General features: G+C 42.3%; 1 protein-coding gene across 5 annotated transcripts in view; it reads right to left on the reverse strand.

Annotated features, from left to right (window-relative positions):
- Positions 1–299: 299 nt before the first annotated feature.
- The window catches only part of POF1B (POF1B actin binding protein), a gene marked incomplete in the record, with an annotated part of 126,140 nt that continues 102,923 nt past the window's right edge, over positions 300–23,516 (reverse strand). For all 5 annotated transcript variants that reach the window (XM_056540431.1, XM_056540430.1, XM_056540429.1 and 2 more), the window contains 11 exon segments: positions 300–857; positions 978–1,086; positions 2,880–2,944; positions 4,358–4,486; positions 5,601–5,720; positions 7,793–7,945; positions 9,204–9,317; positions 11,872–11,964; positions 20,479–20,553; positions 20,951–20,975; positions 21,063–21,199. In XM_056540431.1, coding sequence (XP_056396406.1) covers positions 852–857; positions 978–1,086; positions 2,880–2,944; positions 4,358–4,486; positions 5,601–5,720; positions 7,793–7,945; positions 9,204–9,317; positions 11,872–11,964; positions 20,479–20,553; positions 20,951–20,975; positions 21,063–21,199 — 1,026 coding nt within the window.

The raw sequence follows: 23,516 nt of genomic DNA on the forward strand, positions 1-23,516 counted from the left end.
CACACTTACAGAGCACAACATCTGCACCATAAAATCCACAGCATATACAGGATGTGTGAACAGACTCTTACAGTGAATTGATCTGTAGATACATTAAAGAAGATATCCAGTGGGGGGAAAAAGTGTCTGATCATGGGAAGGTCTGACCGCTGGGACCTCCCCCCACGATCTCCCGTACGGGGCCCTTGCTCTGCTGCTTCCCGGCATGGAAGTCGGTCTAAACACGCCCCCCTCCATTCAGCTCTATGGGAGAGGCGGAGACACACGTTTGCCTGTCTCCGCCTCTCCCATAGAAATGAATAGAGGGGGGGGTGTTTCGACCGGCTTACGTGCTGGGTGCGAAACGTCATTACGGCAAAGCCGGGGCCCCATACGGGAGATTACCGGGAGGTCCCAGCACGATCAGACACTTATTCCCTGCAGATAGGGGATACATTTTTTTTTTCCAGTGGATATCTTGTTAAAAGTTAATTATATAATTTGCACCCCAAGTCATAACTTTATCCAGTAGCTATTCCAGTCTTCGTTACATAAATCTAACATTTAAAATAGCTATCGGTGAACATAAAGGCAGCGTAAACTATTCTCAACTTTCTCAGTGCATACAATGTTATGTCCAAAAAAGCTACCATTTTCTTTACATGTTTTATTGTTAAAGACTTTAACCCCGATCCCAGGGAACCGTCCCACCACCACCAATACGGCCTCACAGTCCTCACTGCCAGCGATGGTCTTGGTGTGTGCAAGGCCGGAACATCTAACACTCAGACTCAGGACGTCTGGCGCCTCAAGCCGCCCCCCCTCCCCCGATGAGACCTGTCAGCAGTCTGGGCCTCCAGCAGTTGCTTCCCTCAATCCTAAAAAAAAGAGAGAAATACAGGTTAGAAGGAAATTTACACATCTAACGGTACAATAATAAAATAACTATGATAGATTTAAGCCTCTAATATAGTCATTACACAGACTGATCCTCTTACGTGTTTGGACGATTGTCGCCGCTCTATGACGATGGTCTGTGTCCCTGTTGTTGGAGCTTTGTCCTTATAGTCATTGAGCAACCGGAGAATGGGGTAATTGTTACTGTACCTAGAGCGGAAACATGACAGTTTTATATATTAAAATAGATTTATATAAAATATATTTAAAGGGGTACCCCGGTGCTCCAGCGTACTGAACATTATGGTCAGAACGCTCTGAGCCGGAGGCCATGATGGTGATGTGACAGCCACACCCCTTGTGATGTCACGCCACTCCCCCTCCATTCATGTCAATGGGAGGGGGCGTGTCAGCCGACACGCCCCCTCCCATAGACATGAATGGAGAGGCGTGGCCGTGACGTCACGACCACTGCAGCAGGAACCAGTCGTTTGTTTAGAATGCCGGGTGCTGCGGGCGTTCGCTTTTTTTGTAAGAGAAATCACTCACTGACCTTTGCTTAACCAGTGCTAATATATACAGTAGTTTCAAATCACGTGGGGCTCCCCTGCAATCTCCTGTATTTCTCTTACAAAAAAAGAATGATTAAAGTGTATCTGTCGCTTTAAAATACATTCAAACGCTCAAACCCGGACCGATTGCAAGAACAAGCAAAGATAGAAGCGTATAGCAGAGCCATTCTCTCCTATAGTCCAGTGTTTCCAAACAGCTGTTGCAAAACTACAACTCTCAGAATGCCCAGGCAGCCATGTAACTTTTTTTTTTTTTTTGGTAAATATGTTTAACTACCGTATTTTTCGGCCTATAGGACGCACCGGCGTATAAGACGCACCCAATTTTTAGGGGCAAAATCTAAAAAAATTAAGATTTTGAACCCAATAGTGGTCTTCAACCTGCAGACCTCCAGATGTTGCAAAACTACAACTCCCAGCATGCCCGGACAGCCGTTGGCTGTCCGGGCATGCTGGGAGTTGTAGTTTTGCAACATCTGGAGGTCCACAGATTGAAGACCACTGCATAGGAGGTAATACTCACGTGTCCCCGCCGCTCCGGACCCGTCACCGCTGCCCTGGATGTCGCTCCATCGCTGTCGCCGTGTCCCCGCCGCTCTGGAACGTCTCTGCTGCCGGCCGGGTATCCTCGCTCTCCGTCGCCGCCATCTCGTCGTTACACACGTACGCGACGACGTGATGATGAGGAAGGAGAGCGCCGGCCATACAGGGGATCCCTGAACGGAGAAGACACAGAGGAGGCAGGTAAGGTCCCTCCCGGTGTCCTGTAAGCACTAACCCGGCTATTCAGTCGGGCTGTTTGGGACCGCCGTGGTCAGCTTTGATCGCCGTGTCTGAAGGGTTAATACAGGGCATCACCGCGATCGGTGATGTCCTGTATTAGCCGCGGGTCCCGGCCGTTGATGGCCGCAGGGACCGCCGCGATAGGGGTGTATTCGCCGTATAAGACACACCGACTTTTCCCCCCCAGTTTTGGGGAAGAAAAAGTGCGTCTTATACGGCGAAAAATACGGTATGTGGAAACTAAAATAAAACATACCATACAGTACATTACTAATATACTTCTGTGCTACAGCATCCGATTCTTTTGTGGTACAGAAAAGTAGTGCATGCAGACATATTACGTGTCTTAAAGGGGTACTCCTTTAAGAGCAGCATATGTTTGCTATAGGGATTTTCTCCTACTCTGGACAGTTCCTAAAATGGACAGAGATATCAGCAGAGAGCACTGTGCTCGTGATGTCAGCAGAGAGCTCTGTGTTCCAAAAATAAAAGATTTCCTCTGTGTTATTCAGCAGCTAATAAGTACTGGAAGGATTAAGATTTTTTAATAGAAGTAATTTACAAATCTGTTTAACTTTCGGGCATCAGTTGATTTAAAAAAAATAAGTTTTCCACCGGAGTACCCCCATAGTTGCACCATCCACTTACTGTCTTGTGATGACCTCCTTGGTGACACTTGAGGAGTCTCTCTGTTGGCGGAGTTTGAAAAGTTCCTGAGAAGGAAGAATAAAAATCAAAAATCGGGCAAAGGAAACATTGTAATGGATTAGTATGAACTCTGACTGTGATGATAGGACTGGTCTGTCCTTCTTATGTGTGAGGATACATAACTTGACAGACAACTAAACCTTTCCCGGCAATTCATTGACAAAAGGAGCAATGCCCAACTTCAACTTTTAGTGCAAGGATATATGTGGTGAAACAGCGATGCTACCATTGGATGCAGAGGATTGCTACGGCTCCTACTAGCCATATGGTGGCTGTAAAATGGGGAAATGGCTACTAAGGGCGGAGCTGATGTTATAAGAGTTCATAGGCTACAGGCTATGGAAGCTGAAATGGGTAAAACTTCTAATGTGATAATCTACTGTGTATGCAAATGGCCACTAGATGGTGCTGTTATAACATAAACAGGGAACTATACACTATGAATACAAAGCCTAGTAACCCATACATTATTAAAGAGTATCTATCATGATCTAAACTCTCCCTAAACCCCCCCCCCCCCCCCATCTGTCCCTGACTCTCACTGACACTATCCCTGTGTTTCTTTTCATTCAAAACCCCCTCTTTCTACCTGATTTATTGTCTTCTACTGCTCATTCAGCCGTCCTAGTGTGAGGGAGGAAGGGGGCATGGCCCAGCATAGAGACTGTGAACACAGCAGCCAGCAGATCTGAGTCTTCTCCTCTCTTTTTACAACTGCATGTGCAGAGAGAAGAAAGATCGGAGCTCAGATAGTAAAATGAATGAGGGCCTGCAGTAAGGCAGAGACAGGAGTATGCCCTGCTGTGCTATGAGCACAGTGCTGGCTCCTGCCTGTCTGATTGACAGGCAGGGAGCAGTGCTGAGCTTGTCTGTGTCCTGGCTGGCTGCAGTCTGAGATTTAGGACTCCAGCAAGAGTCTGAAATCTATAAAAAAAAAAAAAAAAGTCTTGCGGCCAGGACTGGTAGGGAGACCCCTAGTCGTCAAGTGGAAAATTAAATAGAAAGAAGCATATTTTTTAATGAAGCAGCAGGGCCCGATTGTAGACTCTGCACCCTATATACCACCGTGTCTTAACCAGTGTGCTTCCAGCTGTTGCAAAACTACAACTCCCAGCATGCCCGGACAGCCTTTGGCTGTCCGGGCATGCTGGGAGTTGTAGTTTTGCAACAGCTGGAGGCACACTGGTTGGGAAACAGAGCTGTATACTAATGGTATGTATTTTTTTTTTGGGACGCAGAGCCATATTCTTACCAGTAGGGGGCAGCAGTAATGAGATCTGTGCTCTATCCCAAGGGATTTAGTAAAACATCTTCTGTAGAACATACAGTATTTATCATGGAAATGGCCCCCGGAATTAGACAGGGACTTGAGGCCCCTTATATCTGTCCTCTTCATAGTATTAACCCCTTATATTTACCTCTTGCTGTCTCTTAATGAGAGAGTCTCTCTCCTCCAGGGAAGACGTCAGTTCCAGCAGTCGCATCTGTAAATCGCTGCTGCTTCCTTCCCGAGACATCACATCATGCTGGAATTTGGTGATCTGGGTCTGCAATACACAATGAATCCATATATGCTAGGACTAATATACAGTATATTAGGGTAAAGGATGCACAGGTGATATATGCATCCTCTACCCTCCATAAATTTGGGATTTGTTTTTTACCACCAAAAACCAGAGTAAAACCCAATGATAAATTCCCTATCTCAAAACCCCCCCCCCCCCCCCCCCACAATTTCCGTTCTGCGAAAAGGTTGCTGAACAAAATTGCCGCAGAATTTCAGCGGAATTCTGTGTTTTAAAAAGCTCAAAGCCCCGTAAACTTCAAAGGGATTCCGCAAAATTGAATCCTTTTTGAAGTTAATGACTGTTTTTAAATTTTTGCGAAATGCGGAATTTCCATTGCAGCAAGGGTACTCCCGTAGAAAGCTTTTTTTAAATGTATTTATTTATTTTTTAAATCAACTGGTGCCAGAAAGTTAAGCAGATTTGTAAATTACTTCTATTAAAAAATCTTAATCCTTCCTTTACTTTTTAGGGGCTGTATGCTACAGAGGAAATTCTTTTCTTTTTAGATTTCTCTTCTGTCACGAGCACAGTGCTCTCTGCTGACCTCTGCTGTCCATTTTAGGAACTGTCCAGAGCAGGAGGAAATCCCCATAGCAAACATATGCTGCTCTGGACAGTTCCTAAAATGGACAGCAGAGGTGAGCAGAGAGCACTGTGCGCGTGATAGAAGAGAAATCCAAAAAGGAAAGCATTTCCTCTGAAGTATACAGCCTCTAAAAAGTCCTGGAAGGATGAAGATTTTTTTAATTGAAGTAATTTACAAATCTGTTTAACTTTCGTGCACCAGTTGATTTAAAAAAAAAGAAAAAAAAAAAAGAACGTTTTCCACGGGAGTACCCCTTTAAAGACCAGTTTTTAATTTTGTGCAAATTCGCTGTGTGAATAGGACGGCAGAATCCCATGTATGTCTATGGGCAGTACATTTTGGCTGAATTTCCGTATTAATTCCACCATGTGAACATGGCCTTACACTGTTGGTTCTGACTCTTTGCATGGAGACGTCGGAATGTCAGCCTATTGTGCATTTCTCACCCTGGAACCTGCGCCGGTGCAGAGATTAGAATACGTATAAGATACAATCGATTAGACTCACCCTTAAAGTGCGGATCTCCTTGTCCTTCTCCGCTCGGAGACTTTCAAGCATCTCCTTGTAGTGTCTGGTGATCTCGTCCGTCTTGGCCTGGAGCACTGGGCTAGACACCGTCTCGGTGACCTAAGGAGAGAACATATACAAATTTATAGTAAATCCACATCCAATCATATATAACAGAGCTTAAAGCACAACTACAACCTAAGATACACCTAGCTGCCAGCAACAGCATAGCCCACTGGAGCAAGGAGTATTGGCAATCCAGTAGACTGTTAGCTTAAAGGGGTACTCCAGTGGAAACCTTTTTTTTTTATGAACTAGTGCCAGAAGGTTAAACAGATTTGTAAATGACTTCTATTAAAAAATCTTTACCCTTCCAGTACTTTTTAGCAGCTGTATGCTACAGAGGATATTCTGTTCTTTTTGAATTAATTTTTTGACTTGTCCACAGTGCTCTCTGCTGACACCTCTGTCCGTATCAGGAACTTTCCAGAGCAGGAGAAAATCCCCATAGCAAACCTCTCCTGCTCTGGACAGTGCGGCACTGATCGCGGTGCTGTGCGCTATTAACCCTTTAGACGTGGCGTTCAAAGTTGAACGCCGCGTCTAAAATGAAAGTAAACTAATGCCGGTTAGCTCAGGGAGCTGTTCGGGATCGCCGTGATGAAATTGCGGCATCCCGAACAGCTGTAAAGACAGCAGGAGGGTCCCTACCTTCCTCCATGCTGTCCGATCGCCGAATGACTGCTCAGTGCCTGAGATCCAGGCATGAGCAGTCAAGCGGCAGAATCATTGATCAATGGTTTCCTATGAGAAACCATTGATCAATATCAGTGTGTGCAGTGTTATAGTCTCCAATGGGATAACAATTATCAGTGTGTGCAGTGTTATAGCCCCCTATGGGATAACAATGATCAGTGTGTGCAGTGTTATAGCCCCCTATGGGATAACAATTATCAGTGTGTGCAGTGTTATAGCCCCCTATGGGATAACAATTATCAGTGTGTGCAGTGTTATAGCCCCCTATGGGATAACAATTATCAGTGTGTGCAGTGTTATAGCCCTCTATGGGAGCTATAACATTGCAAAAAAAAAAAAGTGAAAAACAAAAAAAATTAAATCAAGATCATTTAACCCCTTCCCTAATAAAAGTTTGAATCACCACCTTTTCCCATTTAAATAAAAAAAAAAAGTGTAAATAAAAATATGTGATATCGCCGCGTGCGGAAATGTCCGAATCATAAAAATATATATCGTTATGGCGTACGCGCAAAAAAATTCCAAAGTTGAAAATAGCGTATTTTTGGTCACTTTTTATATCATGAAAAAATGAATAAAAAGCGATCAAAAAGTCCGATCATTACAAAAATGTTACCACTAAAAACTTCAGATCACGGCGCAAAAAATAAGCTCTCATACCGCTCCGTACGCAGAAAAATAAAAAAAAAAGTTATAGGGGTCAGAAGATGACAATTTTAAACGTATACATTTTCCTGCATGTAGTTATGATTTTTTCCAGAAGTCCGACAAAATCACCTATATAAGTAGGGGATCATTTTAATTGTATGGACCTACAGAATAGAGTGAAAGTTTCATTTTAACCGAAATATGTACTGCGTAGAAACGGAAGCCCCCAATAAATTACAAAATGGTGTTTTTTCTTCAATTTTGTCGCACAATTATTTTTTTTCTGTTTCACTGTAGATTTTTGGGTAAAATGACTGATGTCATTACAAAGTAGAATTGGTGGCACAAAAAAAAAACCATAATAAGGATTTTTAGGTGCAAAATTGAAAGAGTTATGATTTTTTAAAGGTAAGGAGGAAAAAACGCAAAAACACCGGGTCATGAAGGGGTTAAAAATACTCCACCCCCTAGACATCACAACCACGCCCCCTCAATGCAAGTCTATGGGAGGGGGCGTGACGCCCCCTCCCATAGACCTGCATTGAGGGGGCGTGGCCGTCACAAGCGGTTTATGACTAACGTCACACGCCTCCTCCTCACAGTGCCAGTCATCCGCCACGGAGAAAAGTTCGCAGGACCCCCCCCCCCCCCCCATCAGACATCTAAGATGTCTAGGCACAGAGTACCCCTTTAAGCCAGCATTTCCGAACCAGGGTGCCTCCAGCTGTTGCACAACTACAACTCCCAGCATGCCTGGTCATATAATGACCGTATGAGATCCCGCCCACCTGTACGCGCAGGTTCTTATTCTCCTGATGTAGAGCGTTCTTGGCGTATTCCAGCTCCTTCAAGCGATAATCTTTGTCACTTTCTGCATTACGGAAGGACAACATGGTTTCCTCCGAGCTGCGAAGCTTCATCTGAATTTCCTTTAGTTCTTGCTGAATACAAAAAAAAAGTTGCTAGACATATTTGGATACAACAGAGCTAAGTACTGTATTAGTAGTGTTATCTGTGGTGTTACATAGGACTGCAGGTCACATCTATACATTATCTGTACTCAGAGAGTTATCACTGTGTTATATGTGGTGTTACATAGGACTGCAGGTCACATCTATACATTATCTGTACTCAGAGCGTTATCACTGTGTTATCTGTGGTGTTACATAGGACTGCAGGTCACATCTATACATTATCTGTACTCAGAGAGTTATCACTGTGTTATCTGTGGTGTTACATAGGACTGCAGGTCACATCTACTACATTATCTGTACTCAGAGAGTTATCACTGTTATCTGTGGTGTTACATAGGACTGCAGGTCACATCTATACATTATCTGTACTCAGAGAGTTATCACTGTGTTATCTGTAGTGTTACATAGGACTGAGGGTGACATCTACTACATTATCTGTACTCAGAGAGTTATCACTGTTATCTGTGGTGTTACATAGGACTGCAGGTCACATCTATACATTATCTGTACTCAGAGAGTTATCACTGTGTTATCTGTGGTGTTACATAGGACTGCAGGTCACATCTATACATTATCTGTACTCAGAGAGTTATCACTGTGTTATCTGTGGTGTTACATAGGACTGCAGGTCACATCTATTACATTATCTGTACTCAGAGAGTTATCACTGTGTTATCTGTGGTGTTACATAGGACTGCAGGTCACATCTATTACATTATCTGTACTCAGAGAGTTATCACTGTGTTATCTGTGGTGTTACATAGGACTGCAGGTCACATCTATACATTATCTGTACTCAGAGAGTTATCACTGTGTTATCTGTGGTGTTACATAGGACTGCAGGTCACATCTATACATTATCTGTACTCAGAGAGTTATCACTGTGTTATCTGTGGTGTTACATAGGACTGCAGGACACATCTACTACATTATCTGTACTCAGAGAGTTATCACTGTGTTATCTGTGGTGTTACATAGGACTGCAGGACACATCTACTACATTATCTGTACTCAGAGAGTTATCATTGTGTTATCTGTGGTGTTACATAGGACTGCAGGTCACATCTACTACATTATCTGTACTCAGAGAGTTATCACTGTGTTATCTGTGGTGTTACATAGGACTGCAGGTCACATCTACTACATTATCTGTACTCAGAGAGTTATCATTGTGTTATCTGTGGTGTTACATAGGACTGCAGGACACATCTACTACATTACGTACCTGCTGCTGGCGATTCTTTTCCCGTAGAGAAGCCAAAATGGTCTCATACTCCTTGATCTGTGAATCCTTGAAGGTCAGGTCCCTCTCCAGACTGTTCTTGTCAGTTTCTAATTTCTGAAAAAGAAAGTGACCTATATTTATTGCTACCTAAAAAAGAAATAAATACATACAAAATATTCTAAAATAGGTTTGTCCAAGATGCAGCAAGTTAAATTATGCATTTCCTTATACAGTACATGACTCAATTATACAGTGTGTATATACATATATTATTGGCACCCTTAAAGGGGTACTCCGGCACTTAGACATCTTATCCCCTATCCAAAGGATAGGGGATAAGATGCCTGATCGAGGGGGTCCCGCCGCTGGTGACCCCCGTGATCTTGCATGCCGCACCCCGTTAAAATCAGTCCCCGGAGCGTGTTCGCTCTGGGTCTGATTACTGTCGATCACGGGGCCGAAGCATTGTGACGTCACTGCTCCCCCCTGTGTGTCGTCACGCTCCGCCCCCACAATGCAAGCCTATGGGAGGGGGTGTGACAGCTTTCACGCCCCCTCCCATAGGCTTGCATTGAGGGGGCGGAGCGTGATGTCACACGGGGGCGGAGCCGTGACGTCACAATGCTTCGGCCCCGTGATCGACAGTAGTCAGACCCAGAGCGAACATGCTCCGGGGACTGATTTTAACGGGGTGCGGCATGCAAGATCACGGGGGTCACCAGCGGCGGGACCCCCTCGATCAGGCATCTTATCCCCTATCCTTTGGATAGGGGATAAGATGTCTAAGTGCCAGAGTACCCCTTTAACTTAATATTTGGTTGCACAACCTTTGGAAAAAATAACTGAAATCAGTGGCTTCCTATAACCATCAATAAGCTTCTTACACCTCTCAGCCGGAATGTTGGACCACTCTTCCTTTACAAACTGCTCCAGGTCTCTTATTGGAAGGCGCCTTTTCCCAACAGTAATTATAAGATCTCTCCACAGGTGATCAATGGGATTTAGATCTGGACTCATTGCTGACACTTCAGAACTCTCCAGCGCTTTGTTGTCATCCATTTCTGGGGGCTTTTTGACGTATGTTTGGGGTCATTGTCCTGCTGGAAGACCCAAGATCTCAGACACAAACCCAGCTTTCTGACACTGGGCTGTACAGTGCGACCCAAAATCCATTGGTAATCCTCAGATTTCATGATGTCTTGTACACATTCAAGGCCTCCAGTGCCAGAGGCAGCAAAACAACCCAAAACATCACTGACCTCCACCATATGTCACTGTAGGTACTGTGTTCTTTTCTTTGTAGGCCTCATTCCGTTTTCGTCAAACAGTAGAATGATTTGCTTTACCAAAAAGCTCTATCTTGGTCTCATCTGTCCACAAGACGTTTTCCCAGAAGGATTTTGGTTACTCAAGTTCATTTTGGTAAAATGTAGTCTTGCTTTTTTATGTCTCTGTGTCAGCAGTGGGGTCCTCCTGGGTCTCCTCCATAGTGGGGTCCTCCTGGGTCTCCTCCATAGTGGGGTCCTCCTGGGTCTCCTCCATAGTGGGGTCCTCCTGGGTCTCCTCCATAGTGGGGTCCTCCTGGGTCTCCTCCATAGTGGGGTCCTCCTGGGTCTCCTCCATAGTGGGGTCCTCCTGGGTCTCCTCCATAGTGGGGTCCTCCTGGGTCTCCTCCATAGTGGGGTCCTCCTGGGTCTCCTCCATAGTGGGGTCCTCCTGGGTCTCCTCCATAGTGGGGTCCTCCTGGGTCTCCTCCATAGTGGGGTCCTCCTGGGTCTCCTCCATAGTGGGGTCCTCCTGGGTCTCCTCCATAGTGGGGTCCTCCTGGGTCTCCTCCATAGCGTTTCACTTCATTTAAATGTCGACGGATAGTTCGCGCTTACACTGATGGCTCCCTGAGCCTGCAGGACAGCTTGAATATCTTTGGAACTTGTTTGGGGCTGCTTATCCACCATCCGGACTATCCTGAGTTGACACCTTTCATCAATCTTTCTCTTCCGTCCATGGAGATTAGCTACAGTGCCATGGGTTGCAAACTTCTTGATAATGTTGCGCACTGTGGACAAAGACAAATCTAGATCTCTGGAGATGGACTTGTAACCTTGAGATTGTTGATATTTTTCCACAATTTTGGTTCTCAAGTCCTCAGACAGTTCTCTTCTCCTCTTTCTGTTGCCCATGCTTAGTCTTTGCATTGTGTGTCTGTGTGTGCCACACTAAGTGAACTTCTCTCCTTTTTATCTGCTTTCAGGTGTGATTTTTTTATATTGCCCACACCTGTTACTTGCCCCAGGTGAGTTTAAAGGAGCATGACATGCTTGAAACAATCTTATTTGGAGTTTGGTGACATTATGTACAATTTGCTTTTTTTCCTCCTTCTTTGGTTTAGTTCCAATACACACAAAGGGAATAAACATGTGTATAGCAAAACCTGTGTTACTGCAATCCTTTCCTGTGAGAAATACTTCATTTTCTAGAAAAATTTCAGGGGAGCCAACATTTACGGCCATGACTGTACACAAATCATATTATATTTATATCTATCTATCTATCCATATACATACACACATACATATATACAGACACAGTGATTATTACTAATGATATAACAGTCACATTAATCCCGACTTCTCTGCTCCCCACACATTACAATCATGGTGACTCTTACATTTAAATCAGTCTGTAAATGGCCCAGATCCTCCCGCAGGTTGCTGAAGGTGGATAACACCAGTCTCATCGACTTATCAGAAGTCTGTCGCATCTGGTTGAGATGAAAATAAAATGCGACTAATTAAAAAAAATCAATGTAGAACCAATATAAAAAGAGAATTAATCAATATAGAACCCATAATAGGAAAGGTTATCAATGTTACATATGGGGCCTATATAAGGAGAGGTTATCAATGTTACATATGGGGCCTATATAAGGAGAGGTGATCAAGGTTACATATGGAGCCTATATAAGGAGAGGTTATCAATGTTACATATGGGGCCTATATAAGGAGAGGTTATCAATGTTACATATGGGGCCTATATAAGGAGAGGTTATCAATGTTACATATGGAGCCTATATAAGGAGAGGTTATCAATGTTACATATGGAGCCTATATAAGGAGAGGTTATCAATGTTACATATGGAGCCTATATAAGGAGAGGTTATCAATGTTACATATGGAGCCTATATAAGGAGAGGTTATCAATGTTACATATGGGGCCTATCTAAGGAGAGGTTATCAATGTTACATATGGAGCCTATATAAGGAGAGGTTATCAATGTTACATATGGAGCCTATATAAGGAGAGGTAATCAATGTTACATATGGGGCCTATATAAGGAGAGGTTATCAATGTTACATATGGGGCCTATATAAGGAGAGGTTATCAATGTTACATATGGAGCCTATATAAGGAGAGGTGATCAATGTTACATATGGAGCCTATATAAGGAGAGGTTATCAATGTTACCTATGGAGCCTATATAAGGAGAGGTGATCAATGTTACCTATGGGGCCTATATAAGGAGAGGTGATCAATGTTACATATGGGGCCTATATAAGGAGAGGTTATCAATGTTACCTATGGGGCCTATATAAGGAGAGGTTATCAATGTTACATATGGAGCCTATATAAGGAGAGGTTATCAATGTTACATATGGGGCCTATATAAGGAGAGGTTATCAATGTTACATATGGGGCCTATATAAGGAGAGGTTATCAATGTTACATATGGGGCCTATATAAGGAGAGGTTATCAATGTTACATATGGAGCCTATATAAGGAGAGGTGATCAATGTTACATATGGAGCCTATATAAGGAGAGGTTATCAATGTTACATATGGGGCCTATATAAGGAGAGGTTATCAATGTTACATATGGAGCCTATATAAGGAGAGGTTATCAATGTTACATATGGAGCCTATATAAGGAGAGGTTATCAATGTTACATATGGGGCCTATATAAGGAGAGGTAATCAATGTTACATATGGGGCCTATATAAGGAGAGGTTATCAATGTTACATATGGAGCCTATATAAGGAGAGGTTATCAATGTTACATATGGAGCCTATATAAGGAGAGGTTATCAATGTTACATATGGGGCCTATATAAGGAGAGGTTATCAATGTTACATATGGGGCCTATATAAGGAGAGGTTATCAATGTTACATATGGGGCCTATATAAGGAGAGGTTATCAATGTTACATGTGGGGCCTATATAAGGAGATGTTATCAATGTTACATATGGAGCCTATATAAGGAGAGGTTATCAATGTTACATATGGAGCCTATATAAGGAGAGGTTATCAATGTTACATATGGGGCCTATATAAGGAGAGGTTATCAATGTTACATATGGGGCCTATATAAGGAGAGGTTATCAATGTTACATATGGGGCCTATATAAGGAGAGGTTATCAATGTTACATATGGGGCCTATATAAGGAGAGGTTATCAATGTTACATATGGGGCCTATATAAGGAGAGGTTATCAATGTTACATATGGGGCCTATATAAGGAGAGGTTATCAATGTTACATATGGAGCCTATATAAGGAGAGGTGATCAATGTTACATATGGAGCCTATATAAGGAGAGGTTATCAATGTTACATATGGATCCTATATAAGGAGAGGTTATCAATGTTACATATGGATCCTATATAAGGAGAGGTTATCAATGTTACATATGGAGCCTATATAAGGAGAGGTTATCAATGTTACATATGGAGCCTATATAAGGAGAGGTTATCAATATTACATATGGAGCCTATATAAGGAGAGGTAATCAATGTTACATATGGAGCCTATATAAGGAGAGGTTATCAATGTTACATATGCGGCCTATATAAGGAGAGGTTATCAATGTTACATATGGAGCCTATATAAGGAGAGGTGATCAATGTTACATATGGGGCCTATATAAGGAGAGGTTATCAATGTTACATATGGGGCCTATATAAGGAGAGGTAATCAATGTTACATATGGGGCCTATATAAGGAGAGGTTATCAATGTTACATATGGGGCCTATATAAGGAGATGTTATCAATGTTACATATGGAGCCTATATAAGGAGAGGTAATCAATGTTACATATGGAGCCTATATAAGGAGAGGTTATCAATGTTACATATGGGGCCTATATAAGGAGAGGTTATCAATGTTACATATGGAGCCTATATAAGGAGAGGTAATCAATGTTACATATGGAGCCTATATAAGGAGAGGTTATCAATGTTACCTATGGGGCCTATATAAGGAGAGGTTATCAATGTTACATATGGAGCCTATATAAGGAGAGGTTATCAATGTTACATATGGAGCCTATATAAGGAGAGGTTATCAATGTTACATATGGAGCCTATATAAGGAGAGGTTATCAATGTTACATATGGGGCCTATATAAGGAGAGGTTATCAATGTTACATATGGGGCCTATATAAGGAGAGGTTATCAATGTTACATATGGAGCCTATATAAGGAGAGGTTATCAATGTTACCTATGGGGCCTATATAAGGAGAGGTAATCAATGTTACATATGGAGCCTATATAAGGAGAGGTTATCAATGTTACATATGGGGCCTATATAAGGAGAGGTTATCAATGTTACATATGGAGCCTATATAAGGAGAGGTTATCAATGTTACATATGGGGCCTATATAAGGAGAGGTTATCAATGTTACATATGGGGCCTATATAAGGAGAGGTTATCAATGTTACATATGGAGCCTATATAAGGAGAGGTTATCAATGTTACATATGGAGCCTATATAAGGAGAGGTTATCAATGTTACATATGGGGCCTATATAAGGAGAGGTTATCAATGTTACATATGGGGCCTATATAAGGAGAGGTTATCAATGTTGCATATGGGGCCTATATAAGGAGAGGTTATCAATGTTACATATGGGGCCTATATAAGGAGAGGTTATCAATGTTGCATATGGGGCCTATATAAGGAGAGGTTATCAATGTTACATATGGGGCCTATATAAGGAGAGGTTATCAATGTTACATATGGGGCCTATATAAGGAGAGGTTATCAATGTTACATATGGAGCCTATATAAGGAGAGGTTATCAATGTTACATATGGGGCCTATATAAGGAGAGGTTATCAATGTTACATATGGGGCCTATATAAGGAGAGGTTATCAATGTTACATATGGAGCCTATATAAGGAGAGGTTATCAATGTTACATATGGAGCCTATATAAGGAGAGGTTATCAATGTTACATATGGGGCCTATATAAGGAGAGGTTATCAATGTTACATATGGAGCCTATATAAGGAGAGGTTATCAATGTTACATATGGAGCCTATATAAGGAGAGGTGATTAATTTAACATATGGAGCCTATATAAGGAAAGGTTATCAATGTTACATATGGAGCCTATATAAGGAAAGGTTATCAATGTTACATATGGGGCCTATATAAGGAGAGGTTATCAATGTTACATATGGGGCCTATATAAGGAGAGGTTATCAATGTTACCTATGGGGCCTATATAAGGAGAGGTAATCAATGTTACCTATGGGGCCTATATAAGGAGAGGTAATCAATGTTACATATGGAGCCTATATAAGGAGAGGTTATCAATGTTACATATGGAGCCTATATAAGGAGAGGTTATCAATGTTACATATGGAGCCTATATAAGGAGAGGTGATCAATGTTACCTATGGAGCCTATATAAGGAGAGGTTATCAATGTTACCTATGGGGCCTATATAAGGAGAGGTTATCAATGTTACCTATGGGGCCTATATAAGGAGAGGTAATCAATGTTACCTATGGGGCCTATATAAGGAGAGGTGATCAATGTTACATATGGAGCCTATATAAGGAAAGGTTATCAATGTTACATATGGAGACTATATAAGGAGAGGTTATCAATGTTACCTATGGGGCCTATATAAGGAGAGGTGATCAATGTTACATATGGAGCCTATATAAGGAGAGGTTATCAATGTTACATATGGAGCCTATATAAGGAGAGGTGATCAATGTTACATATGGAGCCTATATAAGGAGAGTTTATCAATGTTACATATGGAGCCTATATAAGGAGAGGTTATCAATGTTACATATGGGGCCTATATAAGGAAAGGTTATCAATGTTACATATGGGGCCTATATAAGGAGAGGTTATCAATGTTACATATGGGGCCTATATAAGGAGAGGTTATCAATGTTACATATGGGGCCTATATAAGGAGAGGTTATCAATGTTACATATGGAGCCTATATAAGGAGAGGTTATCAATGTTACATATGGGGCCTATCTAAGGAGAGGTTATCAATGTTACATATGGAGCCTATATAAGGAGAGGTTATCAATGTTACATATGGAGCCTATATAAGGAGAGGTTATCAATGTTACCTATGGAGCCTATATAAGGAGAGGTTATCAATGTTACATATGGGGCCTATATAAGGAGAGGTTATCAATGTTACATATGGAGCCTATATAAGGAGAGGTTATCAATGTTACATATGGAGCCTATATAAGGAGAGGTTATCAATGTTACTTATGGGGCCTATATAAGGAGAGGTAATCAATGTTACATATGGAGCCTATATAAGGAGAGGTAATCAATGTTACATATGGAGCCTATATAAGGAGAGGTTATCAATGTTACATATGGGGCCTATATAAGGAGAGGTTATCAATGTTACATATGGGGCCTATATAAGGAGAGGTTATCAATGTTACATATGGGGCCTATATAAGGAGAGGTTATCAATGTTACATATGGAGCCTATATAAGGAGAGGTTATCAATGTTACATATGGGGCCTGTATAAGGAGAGGTTATCAATGTTACATATGGGGCCTATATAAGGAGAGGTTATCAATGTTACATATGGGGCCTATATAAGGAAAGGTAATCAATGTTACATATGGAGCCTATATAAGGAGAGGTTATCAATGTTACATATGGGGCCTATATAAGGAGAGGTTATCAATGTTACATATGGAGCCTATATAAGGAGAGGTTATCAATGTTACATATGGGGCCTATATAAGGAGAGGTAATCAATGTTACATATGGGGCCTATATAAGGAGAGGTTATCAATGTTACATATGGAGCCTATATAAGGAGAGGTTATCAATGTTACCTATGGGGCCTATATAAGGAGAGGTAATCAATGTTACATATGGAGCCTATATAAGGAGAGGTTATCAATGTTACATATGGAGCCTATATAAGGAGAGGTGATCAATGTTACATATGGAGCCTATATAAGGAAAGGTGATCAAGGTTACATATGGAGCCTATATAAGGAGAGGTGATCAAGGTTACATATGGAGCCTATATAAGGAGAGGTTATCAATGTTACATATGGGGCCTATATAAGGAGAGGTTATCAATGTTACATATGGAGCCTATATAAGGAGAGGTTATCAATGTTACATATGGAGCCTATATAAGGAGAGGTTATCAATGTTACATATGGGGCCTATATAAGGAGAGGTTATCAATGTTACATATGGGGCCTATATAAGGAGAGGTTATCAATGTTACATATGGGGCCTATATAAGGAGAGGTTATCAATGTTGCATATGGGGCCTATATAAGGAGAGGTTATCAATGTTACATATGGGGCCTATATAAGGAGAGGTTATCAATGTTGCATATGGGGCCTATATAAGGAGAGGTTATCAATGTTACATATGGGGCCTATATAAGGAGAGGTTATCAATGTTACATATGGGGCCTATATAAGGAGAGGTTATCAATGTTACATATGGAGCCTATATAAGGAGAGGTTATCAATGTTACATATGGGGCCTATATAAGGAGAGGTTATCAATGTTACATATGGGGCCTATATAAGGAGAGGTTATCAATGTTACATATGGAGCCTATATAAGGAGAGGTTATCAATGTTACATATGGAGCCTATATAAGGAGAGGTTATCAATGTTACATATGGGGCCTATATAAGGAGAGGTTATCAATGTTACATATGGAGCCTATATAAGGAGAGGTTATCAATGTTACATATGGGGCCTATATAAGGAGAGGTTATCAATGTTACATATGGAGCCTATATAAGGAGAGGTTATCAATGTTACATATGGAGCCTATATAAGGAGAGGTGATTAATTTAACATATGGAGCCTATATAAGGAAAGGTTATCAATGTTACATATGGAGCCTATATAAGGAAAGGTTATCAATGTTACATATGGGGCCTATATAAGGAGAGGTTATCAATGTTACATATGGGGCCTATATAAGGAGAGGTTATCAATGTTACCTATGGGGCCTATATAAGGAGAGGTAATCAATGTTACCTATGGGGCCTATATAAGGAGAGGTAATCAATGTTACATATGGAGCCTATATAAGGAGAGGTTATCAATGTTACATATGGAGCCTATATAAGGAGAGGTTATCAATGTTACATATGGAGCCTATATAAGGAGAGGTGATCAATGTTACCTATGGAGCCTATATAAGGAGAGGTTATCAATGTTACATATGGAGCCTATATAAGGAGAGGCTATCAATGTTACCTATGGGGCCTATATAAGGAGAGGTAATCAATGTTACCTATGGGGCCTATATAAGGAGAGGTGATCAATGTTACATATGGAGCCTATATAAGGAAAGGTTATCAATGTTACATATGGAGACTATATAAGGAGAGGTTATCAATGTTACCTATGGGGCCTATATAAGGAGAGGTGATCAATGTTACATATGGAGCCTATATAAGGAGAGGTTATCAATGTTACATATGGAGCCTATATAAGGAGAGGTGATCAATGTTACATATGGAGCCTATATAAGGAGAGGTTATCAATGTTACATATGGAGCCTATATAAGGAGAGGTTATCAATGTTACATATGGGGCCTATATAAGGAGAGGTTATCAATGTTACATATGGGGCCTATATAAGGAGAGGTTATCAATGTTACATATGGAGCCTATATAAGGAGAGGTTATCAATGTTACATATGGGGCCTATATAAGGAGAGGTTATCAATGTTACATATGGGGCCTATATAAGGAGAGGTTATCAATGTTACATATGGAGCCTATATAAGGAGAGGTTATCAATGTTACATATGGGGCCTATATAAGGAGAGGTTATCAATGTTACATATGGGGCCTATATAAGGAGAGGTTATCAATGTTACATATGGGGCCTATATAAGGAAAGGTAATCAATGTTACATATGGAGCCTATATAAGGAGAGGTTATCAATGTTACATATGGGGCCTATATAAGGAGAGGTTATCAATGTTACATATGGAGCCTATATAAGGAGAGGTTATCAATGTTACATATGGGGCCTATATAAGGAGAGGTAATCAATGTTACATATGGGGCCTATATAAGGAGAGGTTATCAATGTTACATATGGAGCCTATATAAGGAGAGGTTATCAATGTTACCTATGGGGCCTATATAAGGAGAGGTAATCAATGTTACATATGGAGCCTATATAAGGAGAGGTGATCAATGTTACATATGGAGCCTATATAAGGAGAGGTGATCAAGGTTACATATGGAGCCTATATAAGGAGAGGTTATCAATGTTACCTATGGGGCCTATATAAGGAGAGGTAATCAATGTTACATATGGGGCCTATATAAGGAGAGGTAATCAATGTTACCTATGGGGCCTATATAAGGAGAGGTGATCAAGGTTACATATGGGGCCTATATAAGGAGAGGTTATCAATGTTACCTATGGGGCCTATATAAGGAGAGGTAATCAATGTTACATATGGAGCCTATATAAGGAGAGGTGATCAAGGTTACATATGGAGCCTATATAAGGAGAGGTTATCAATGTTACATATGGGGCCTATATAAGGAGAGGTAATCAATGTTACATATGGGGCCTATATAAGGAGAGGTAATCAAGGTTACATATGGAGCCTATATAAGGAGAGGTTATCAATGTTACATATGGGGCCTATATAAGGAGAGGTTATCAATGTTACATATGGAGCCTATATAAGGAGAGGTGATTAATTTAACATATAGCGCCTATATAAGGAGAGGTGATCAATATAACATATAGCGCCTATATAAAGAGAGGTGATCAATATAACATATAGCGCCTATATAAGGAGAGGTGATTAATATGACATATAGCGCCTATATAAGGAGAGGTGATAAATATAACATATAGCACCCATATAAGGTGATCAATGTTAAATATCTCCTATATTGAGGGAATAAATATATAACAGAGCATCCATAAAGAGGAAGATTATCTAACAGTGTCATCTCATCTGACCTGGAGCAGGTAGCGGATCTGCTGCTTTGTGAGCTCCGAGACTCCTTTGGGGATCAGGGATTCAACATCTTCCGACTGTAATAAAGAAAAGCATCAGCGATATAACTTATAAATATCAGAGCGGTCATCTGATGCTGCCCCAGTCACTGGTCTCATAAGCGGTCAGCAGTGTCAGGCTTATGACAATCAGGAAGAATGAGATGTGGTTACAGCTGCCTTGTGCTGAACTATGTCACAGGCAGAGGAGCGGACAGGGAATGAATACAGCTAGTGCTGCATCCGTACTGATCTGTTGTGAAATGAGATGAGCGCTTAAAACATTTCCTCCAAAGTCTTCTGTAAAGTTGTAGAACAGTTTTAGTCACTTTGTAGCAGACAGCACAACACCAGACACGCCATTGTTACAAATCACGCCATTGTTACAAATCACGCCATTGTTACAAATATTTTTAGAAGCCCTGGGTGGACTTACCTGATACTCCGAGTCTGATGGTCTCCTGAAAACACAAGGAAATAGAACAAACGTTAATGTTCTCAGTTATGGCGGCTCAACACAACTCAGGATGTCTGAGGGCGGGGCTTACCTTCCGCCAATCTTCTCCACGTGCTGCAGCAGACAGGTGTACAGATCATTGTTCTTCCTGCTCAGCTCGGCCAACAGTTCACCGAAATAACGCGCATCCAGCTGCTCCGGGCCAGAACTGCTGCTGCTGCGCCGTATCTGAAACGACATGAGAGCGAAGGAAATAACTGAAGGGTATGGACCACGATGACAAGAACCAGGAGGATCAGGATGATAAACTCCCCCTAGGAGAGGAATATGGTGCAGCGCACAGGGTTGTAGGTAGGGAGAGGAAAAAGATAGGGGACATGGATCCCAGATAAAAGGATTTTATAGATAATTTATTCTGATATTTCCATATAGCATCCAATGCAGTAAAGCGCGCCAACAACCACAAAGCGACTGGGAAAGGTTTGGCGCCAGGCGTGACTCTGCAGCTTTATTGTGGACTTAGCGATATTGATTGACTCCTTGGCAGCCGCACCTTCCTTCATGTTGGGACTTGTTGGCCTCTTTAAAGCTTCTCATGCGGCTTCATGGGAACTTCATTGGTTTAAGAAGGAGGAAGGTCCATGGGGGGCTCCCTGGGGGAGGGGTCTCCACCTACTATATCCTCCTCAGAGGATTGAGGCCAATGTGTTCGTATCCTGAAGCATCAAAGGCTTGGTATCTTCTGAAAGTCATTCTTGTAGGTTTAAAGGGGTACTCCACTGGCCAGTGTTCAGAACTAAATGTTCTGAACGCTGTTTTTGCGCTGCAGGGGTCGGCCACGCCTCCCGTGAGGTCATGGCCATGCCCCTTCAATGCAAGCCTATGGGAGGGGGCGTGATGGCCATCACGCCCCCTCCCATAGACTTGCATTGAGGGGCGTGGCCATGACGTCACGGGAGGCGTGGCCGACCCCTGCAGTGCAAAAACAGAGTTCAGAACATTTAGTTCCCAATGCTGGCCAGTGGAGTACCCCTTTAAACATTCTGCATCCTATGAGTAGAGTTTCTGTTAGGGTATGTTCACACTGTGGAATTCCACGCCGTGAACATTAAAGGGGTATTCCAGGAAAAAACTTTTTTATATATATCAACTGTCTCCAGAAAAGTTAAACAGATTTGTAAATTATGCTACATTCTTCTGTTGTTACATTTTGATACTTTACCTAGTTGCATGCACCCCGCAGGTATTACGGAGTAACTGGCCCCTGACAACTGCTGCAGACTCCTCGTACCGGTACCACTCATATACAGAGTTGCTCTCCTTCTGTTTCTTTCTTCTTTTGTGTGAGATTTGTAAATTACTTCTATTAAAAAATCTTAATCCTTTCAGTCCTTATGAGCTTCTGAAGTTAAGGTTGTTCTTTTCTGTCTAAGTGCTCTCTGATGACACCTGTCTCGGGAAACGCCCAGTTTAGAAGCAAATCCCCATAGCAAACTTCTTCTAAACTGGGCGGTTCCTGAGACATCCTTAGATGGGGCAGGATGGGAGTTTCTGTCCTGGACTGCAGGACGAACATTCTTACCTATTGTAAGATATGACACCACTAAAAGATGTGTGAGCAGCCTCTGTATCTAAACAAAAGGGTTCCTATTCGCTGACAGAAAGCAGAGATCTTGAAAAAGCTGAAGTGAAAGTCTGTTCCTTAACTTCCTATGATGAAGCGACAGACAGCACTGGCTTCTTACGTAGGTTTATCTCTGTGCAGCGATCAAAGTGGGGGGCAGTAATCTGGGGGGGGGGGCATGATTCTCTTTTTGCATCGTCCGCTTTCTTTGTGAAGGAAAACTACCGCCAAGTAGCGCACGGATTCACACTGGCAGCACACGTTGAGTCTCACATTTGTTTCTGGTTCTGATGATACATCAGATCCGGGAGAACAATGCAGGACTTGTTTTATGGATGCGCAGAAGACAGAGTGCACAGTCACCCGGCTTTTCTTGGTTGGGATAATCCCACAGAGCGGTTATTATCAGCTGTCTGGGGGCAATGATGAGAAGCAGCCAGGGCGAGACTGGGCGAGCGGACAGAACACATTCCTTACAGGATTAATCACTGAGGCCTCTGCATCACCTCACTGCCTGGGCACGACCGCAACGTCCTGAAACTGCACTGCAAGAAGTGATGCTCTGCAGGGGGTGCATAGAACGATGCACAAAACAATGAATACCCACGCGTTTTGGACTCTTAAAGGAGTAGTCCAGTGCTGAAAAACGTATCCCCTATCCTAAGGATAGGGGATAAGTTTCAGATCGCGGGGGGTCCGACCGCTGGGGCCCCGGCAGTCTTCGGCAATCTCAGGCTCTGCCATAGAGTTATATTGAGGGGGCGTGTCGGCCGCCGCTTAGTTCGGTGGTCAACACGCCCCCTTCCCGCGGGCTGCCGGGGCCCCGTACAGGAGATCGCGGGGGGCCCCAGCGGTCGGACCCCCCGCAAGCTGAAACTTGCCCCCTATCCTTAGGATAGGGGATATGTTTTTCAGCACTGG

Source organism: Hyla sarda, chromosome 9 (assembly GCF_029499605.1).
Source record: "Hyla sarda isolate aHylSar1 chromosome 9, aHylSar1.hap1, whole genome shotgun sequence".
Taxonomy (NCBI): Eukaryota; Metazoa; Chordata; class Amphibia; order Anura; family Hylidae; genus Hyla; species Hyla sarda.